General features: G+C 35.3%; 2 protein-coding genes across 2 annotated transcripts; one reads left to right on the forward strand and one right to left on the reverse strand.

Annotated features, from left to right (window-relative positions):
* The first annotated feature begins 805 nt into the window (after positions 1-805).
* Positions 806-3,867, forward strand: LOC102584645 (mediator of RNA polymerase II transcription subunit 36a-like). Its single transcript, XM_006353838.2, has 7 exons — positions 806-918; positions 1,052-1,380; positions 1,832-1,927; positions 2,020-2,097; positions 2,181-2,357; positions 3,380-3,448; positions 3,564-3,867. Exons 1-7 carry the CDS (start codon positions 900-902, stop codon positions 3,738-3,740), a joined length of 945 nt encoding a protein of 314 aa, XP_006353900.1. The 5' UTR covers positions 806-899; the 3' UTR covers positions 3,741-3,867.
* Positions 3,868-5,058: 1,191 nt separating this feature from the next.
* On the reverse strand, positions 5,059-6,393 carry LOC107061741 (E3 ubiquitin-protein ligase RBBP6-like). Its single transcript, XM_015311522.1, has one exon. It carries the CDS (start codon positions 6,391-6,393, stop codon positions 5,059-5,061), a length of 1,335 nt encoding a protein of 444 aa, XP_015167008.1.
* Positions 6,394-6,778: the final 385 nt, after the last annotated feature.

The raw sequence follows: 6,778 nt of genomic DNA on the forward strand, positions 1-6,778 counted from the left end.
TTTATACAACAGAATTGTATAAATTGCGTTTATGTTTGTATAAAGCGAGAGAAAATTGTATATACACATGCAAATACATATATATTCGTCCTATACACTTATAATTATACAATAAAAATATTCCCCTGCCCAGTTTTATGCTTGTATAATGTATAATTTATGTTTGTCAACGATTTATACAAACGAGAGGCTAACAACAATTTATACAAATGGCCTGCCAGCGAAATTATACATTTCTGAAGAGGAGCCAACGAATTATACAATTGCTTCTTTTTGTATATATGTATAGCGAATTATACATATATATGTTTGCTATGGAGCGCAATTATGCAAACTTTGCTATAGCATACATATATGATTTTTTTGTTTGCTATATGTGAAAGTTTCTCTTAAAGAAATCAGTTACAACCAATTAATTTAAATAAATAAAATACGTATCTCGATTTTATAATTCGGCAGATACATGTATCTCACGAATTCAAACTCATGTATCCTAAGTATGAAATATGATAGAGAAAGTAATATTTAAAACTATCGGGAATTTGAGTAATTAGGACCTAAACTAATGGGATTTATGTAGTTTGCCCAATTAAGAATAGTCAGTAATTCTCTCTAAATTACATTTCATCATCAATTCAGGATTGGCCCATTATGAAAGCATATTGCTTTGATAATGGAAAAAGGAGTTGGCAAGTTTCAGCCAGATCGGCCCACTACGCTTCATATTTACGGCCCAAGCCCATCTGAGCACCCAACTAGTTCCTCTCGCAAAACCCTAAACCCTGATTAGCAGTATAAAATGTCCGCTAGACTGTAACTTCGACATTCAGCATTAGGGTTTATAGCTCTACTTGATAATTCTTCTCTGCTTCCATCATTTTCCAGCACCAGCAGCAGCCATGGTTGCACCAACTAGAGGTATGAATATCTGGTTCTATGTAATTACTTCTAATGCTTGATTGTATGAATTGGGTTGAAATAAAGTTCTACTTAGTAGTCACAGTAGTGGTTGTACTTGGTTTTAATATATGATTTTTACTGACATTTGCAGGTCGTGGTGGTGGTGGATTCAGGGGCGGAAGAGGAGATGGAGGAGGAAGAGGAGGACGAGGTGGTAGAGGTGGTTTTAGTGGTGGAAGAGGGGGTTTTGGAAGTGGAGGAAGTGGGATGAAGCGAGGAGGAGGTAGAGGAGGTAGAGGAGACAGAGGTGGAAGAGGTGGAGGAAGGGGACGTGGAGGAATGAAGGGTGGTAGTAGGGTTGTGGTGGAGCCTCATAGACATGGAGGCGTGTTCATTGCTAAGGGCAAGGAAGATGCTCTTTGTACTAAGAATTTGGTACCTGGTGAAGCTGTCTACAATGAAAAGAGAATCTCTGTTCAGGTTATAATCTTTCTTTTATATTTAGGTTAAACTTATTACTGTTCTGTTTGTTGTGTGTACTTTGTTTTTTATGTCTCTTTGTACCAAATGTTTGCAAGGCTAAGTCTTTCTTGGATCTGAAATTAATGCTTTGTTCGTATAAATTATATGCAACTTGTCTTAATGTATTTAAATGCAAGTCTATCTAAGTATATAGTTTATCATAGTGTTTTTGTTCTTGCTCGTTTTCGATGGAACAAGAAATTTTGAACAACTATAATGATTCTATCGTTGTTACTGCGCCCATATTCCCTCATCTTGTATACTACTATTGTTTTCTGTTCCGATTATCATCTTAATATATATACATATAGTATGAACTTATTAACTTCTGTATGTCAGAACTAACCCAATACAAAAATTTGTTGAATGTACAAGATTATTGACTTGTGTATATTTATTACATTATTAGAATGAAGATGGAACTAAGGTTGAATACAGAGTGTGGAACCCTTTCCGTTCTAAGTTAGCAGCTGCAATTCTTGGAGGAGTTGATGATATCTGGATTGTAAGTTTGTCTCCTGTCAAATCATGAGCTTTAAAGTAGTTATTCTTTGTTTTGAGAATAACACATTTCTTTCCATGTTGAATTTGTTTCAGAAACCAGGTGCTCGAGTCCTTTACCTGGGTGCTGCTTCAGGAACAACAGTATCTCATGTCTCAGACCTTGTTGGACCTGTAAGTATCTATGTATGTGAATTCATTCATATTTTGTGTTGATGGCAGTGCTGGTTTTTTATTAGATGTTCATTTCTTTGCAGGATGGGGTTGTATATGCTGTTGAATTTTCTCACAGAAGTGGAAGGGACTTGGTGAACATGGCTAAGAAACGTACTAATGTTATTCCCATTATTGAGGATGCTAGACACCCAGCCAAATACAGAATGTTGGTTGGAATGGTGGATGTGATATTTTCTGATGTTGCTCAACCTGATCAGGTCTGACCTTTTATGACTGTTGATGTGCAATAGTATTTTGCTGTGGCATATGTTTTTTGATACCATTTTCTCTGTCAATGGTGGTCGACTGCTGTGGGTTTATATCTCATTTACCTGATTACTTGATATTGACTTGTATCTTTACTTCAATGAAACAATTATATTTCCCATCTTTTTGGTTGACTCTTGTACTTCAGATAGTGATTTTGTCTCTATACATAATGTCCTTCAATGAACTTGTGCTATTGTTGGCTGGTTCTGTTCCTTTTAGTGCCTTTTTATATTTTCAACTTCAATTTTTAAAGCCATTTTTTAGATGTTTATTTTCATGTTTTCTTAAAACTTAAAACCCCCCCCCCCATTTTCAGTTGTTTTTCTTCATTTTTTCCTGAACTTAAATTTTTGTTCTTCAATTTTTAGATGTTTATCTACATGTTCACTTTAAACTTTTTGAAAATACTTCTTTGTCTATGAAATTTCTTTTCCTTTTGGTTCTATACTGAACTGATAAGCAGATGATGATTTACTCGGATTCCCCTTCAAGACTTCATGGATGATGTTAAACCGAGTTTCTGATGCTGTCTTATTTATTTGAAGTTTGAAATATTAGCTTCAACCTTGAGTAGTTTCTTTTCTTTCTTTGTTTCTTTTTGAATAAGACGAAACAGTACAGTATTTCTGTGCTTCTTTTTGCAGGAAGACCTTTTCTGATTTTGTGAACCTGAAACTCCTATTTTCTTCTTTCCTAAACATCACTTAATAAATCTTACAATTAGTTAATGAATCACTATTTATGTATTTCATTTTTTCTTCTTAAACCTATTGTCTTTTCCATAATATTAGGAGAGTAACTTTGTATATAGTCTTTGTGGTTCTGAAGCACACTGCACAGATATTTTAGCCTAAAACAGGAAAGTTCGTCTGTGGCTCTCTAGGATTTCATTTCATTGTTGTCCGGCAGCACAGAAGTATGATGTGTATGAGTTCTATTCCAATGTTTAAATAAACTTTGTTGTTCACAGGCAAGAATTTTAGCTCTGAATGCATCATACTTCTTGAAAGCTGGAGGTCACTTTGTTATCTCAATAAAGGTTTGTAGCCACTGCTCTATTATGTTAAGCTGATGCAAAGATATTGTTGGAAGTATCAATTAGAGCCTGTTTGTTTTTTCCTTTATTGTTTATATGGCTCCCTGTATTTTTCTAGGCAAACTGCATTGATTCAACAGTGCCAGCGGAAGCCGTATTTGCTCAGGAAGTGAAGAAGCTACAAGCTGATCAGTTTAAACCAGTGGAGCAGGTTACTCTTGAACCTTTTGAAAGAGACCACGCTTGTGTTGTTGGTACCTATCGTGTACCAAAGAAGCAAAAGGCTGCTGCCTAGAAAATTTAAGCTTATGATTTTGTTAGTCAATGTTTTGTAGGAGGTTTGTTACAGACAGTATCGACACTATTATATTTGATGGAAGTGTAATGGAATTTTGATTCTCTATTTTATTGTTATTTGTTCATATGTTTTGCTTATTTTTAGTTTTGAGTTTGTCTTTATTATGACCTGCTTGAATTTTATTAGGCTTTGTCTATGATTCGATTGTTAAATACATGAACTTTTCAAAATTGTGCTTGTTATTTTGCAATGGGTACAATTTTTGTAAGACAGTCATGTAACATGTGTATTGTAATTTATCAAGTGATTGGTAACTTATTGTGTTTTTCATCTAGTAGCAGCTATAACTTTTCAATAATAATCAGTCACATTAGCCACAGAGGTAAATAAGGTAATCAATAAAATCGACAATACGTTTCAGTGAATACAGATTTCTCCATTTTATGTGAAATATATGCTTAAATAGAAATCAAGTTCACCACCATAACTGGAAAAAAATGACATTTTCTAAATTATACCACGAGAACAATCACTAGAATACTTATATCTAACAAACTCCCAACACATAAGAAAAAAAATCTGACTATCTGTTCTTTCTACCCTAACTTGCGGCTTAGAGCTAGTATTCCCGACTGAACATAACAATTTCTACCCCATAAACACAAACTACGTACTCTATCTAAATGATGCATTCAACAAAACAAAATAATCAAGGAGGAATTGGGGGGACAATTAGAAATATTTATGGGAACTGAATAGCAGAATTTAGTTAAAAAATAAATACTAACTTTGCAATTGGAGCATAAATTATAGCCTTATTGTATGGTTTAAGGGTGTAACCAAACACAATTTAATAACGTTGACGATTTATAAAGACTTTTCTATGAAGGCCACAGCCCTTGCTCCAATTTACTTCATGAATACAGGAGATCGCTCCACCAAAGGGGGAACCCCCAAATAAAGAACATAACAAGTTTGCATTGGAAGCCATTGAAAACCATTATGTACAAGTGACTAATGTTTTAGCTTACACCTAATGATTTATCTACTGATACTGATATATCATCTTTTACCAATAGCATTAATAAACTACAAGTAGAATAGCTTTAATTTCTATTATATGTTCATGAGTTAAGGATTTACTAGAATGTAAACAAGCCATATATATAACTGAATAAGTGTCAAATTGACCAATCAATTATGTCTCATTAAAAATGATATGAATTAGTAAATCAGACCAGAGAAAATAATTCTGATGTATTGATAAACAATGTTTGAATTTGAAAACATTACAGAATGTGAATGTTTTCATCCCTCAACAACTAACTACACTAGAAAACTGATCAATGCTCATCTCGCGCTTCCTTTTCAAACCTGCTTTTCTAGTCTCATCATACTGTCCTCTAAATAGTTCGCCTGTGCTATGTGCAGGATAATAAGCAGCAACTCCCCATTTCATGTTTACAACATCAACATCACATGGTTTCTTCCTTTTCTTCTGCTGCAGTTCATCGACAGACTTCCTCCCTGAAGTCTTTGTGGCCACCTTCAAAGCTGAACACGATTCTGATGGGAATGAAAGGGTATTATGTGCTGACACCATATCTTGAACTCGAGGAAGAGGAGCACTAACTCCATGCTCTGAACCACTGTTACTGGACTCCGACAACATTCTGTTTACTGTTTTCCTTAGAGTGATATTAGGCAAGAGTGCATCAACAACTACATTTCTAGTCCCACAAACACAACTAGAGTTGAACATTATATGGTTCCTAATGCATTTATCACAAAAACTACTGAAACAACATTTGCTTGCTATAACTGCATCTTTCATCAATTCTTTACACAATGGGCAATAGAACTCTCGTGGTATATCTCTAAAGGAACTCTTCGTTGAAGAAGAGGATGTAGACGACAAACCTTCAACACCCTTTGAAGATACAGCCTCTTTGGGCTTCAAAACTCCAACACTGCCACCACTTGGGGCTGCTATCAACATGGAATTCGGTAGAGGCTTCACTTTCTTCATGTCATAACTGTGGTCACCATTTGTAGGACAGTGCTGAATATAATGTCCAGGCACATTGCATCGATGACACACGTATCCATAAGGTGGTTTTTTCCATTCCATTTCACCTCGACCAAAACCATAGCCATTAGAGAAGTGTTCAATGTCTGGTGTAGCAATTACATTCTTGATCTTAGTGTCTTCATCATTTTTACTACTAGTGGGGGCACTTGGCACAGGATTATCTGATTGAACAGGCAATATTTTTGGAATGGCATATACATCATCCCCAAAATCATCACATTCAAAATCTAGACAACAATATTTGGCTGAAACAGACTCATGACCCTCCTCTTTATACACTTGCTTTGACTCAGTAAGGGATGGAATTACTATGGGCAAGAGAGGTGGTCCAGGAACACGACGAATCAAAACACTAGTATTTTTAGCAATCAAAGCCTTTTCATCAACATAATGTTCGTTACTTTGTGAATTGGCAATAAGAAGATCGAAATCTTTACCCCTACCATAACGCTTCGATTCAAATATTTTTAATTTCAAATCCCAAACAGAAATAAATGGATGGACAATCGGAATAGAATCACAATGCTTCGCACTTTTATACTTGAAATGAATTGCCATAACTGAATAACAATTCTATCAAATATATACAACACAGTAACAGATCTAATCAAATATTGAATACAAAACAGAGAGTAAATTTGTACCAAAACAACACTAAAGAAGCTAAATCAAAGAATCTTCAATCGGCACTTGAAGCTAGGGTTTCAAATCCGAACGAACGAACGAACGAACAACCACGAAAACGCCGATGGTTCAAGACGACAATAGAATCAACCACGAAAACGCCGATGGTTCAAGACGGCAATAGAATCAACCACGAAAACGCCGATGGTTCAAGACGACAATAGAATCAACCACGAAAACGCCGATGGTTCAAGACGACAATAGAATCAACCACGAAAACGCCGATGGTTCAAGACGACAATAGAATCAACCACGAAAA

This window comes from Solanum tuberosum, unplaced genomic scaffold (genome assembly GCF_000226075.1).
Source record: "Solanum tuberosum cultivar DM 1-3 516 R44 unplaced genomic scaffold, SolTub_3.0 scf00159, whole genome shotgun sequence".
Taxonomy (NCBI): Eukaryota; Viridiplantae; Streptophyta; class Magnoliopsida; order Solanales; family Solanaceae; genus Solanum; species Solanum tuberosum.

What these genes read in the sequence shown, in the direction of transcription:
- LOC102584645 (XM_006353838.2), top strand. An exon ending in TCTCAGACCTTGTTGGACCT is followed by an intron (nt 2,098 to 2,180) that starts GTAAGTATCTAT and finishes ATTTCTTTGCAG; the next exon opens with GATGGGGTTGTATATGCTGT. An exon ending in ATGTTGCTCAACCTGATCAG is followed by an intron (nt 2,358 to 3,379) that starts GTCTGACCTTTT and finishes TGTTGTTCACAG; the next exon opens with GCAAGAATTTTAGCTCTGAA.
- LOC107061741 (XM_015311522.1), bottom strand. Translation starts at nt 6,393, where the DNA reads ATGGCAATTCATTTCAAGTATAAAAGTGCGAAGCATTGTGATTCTATT.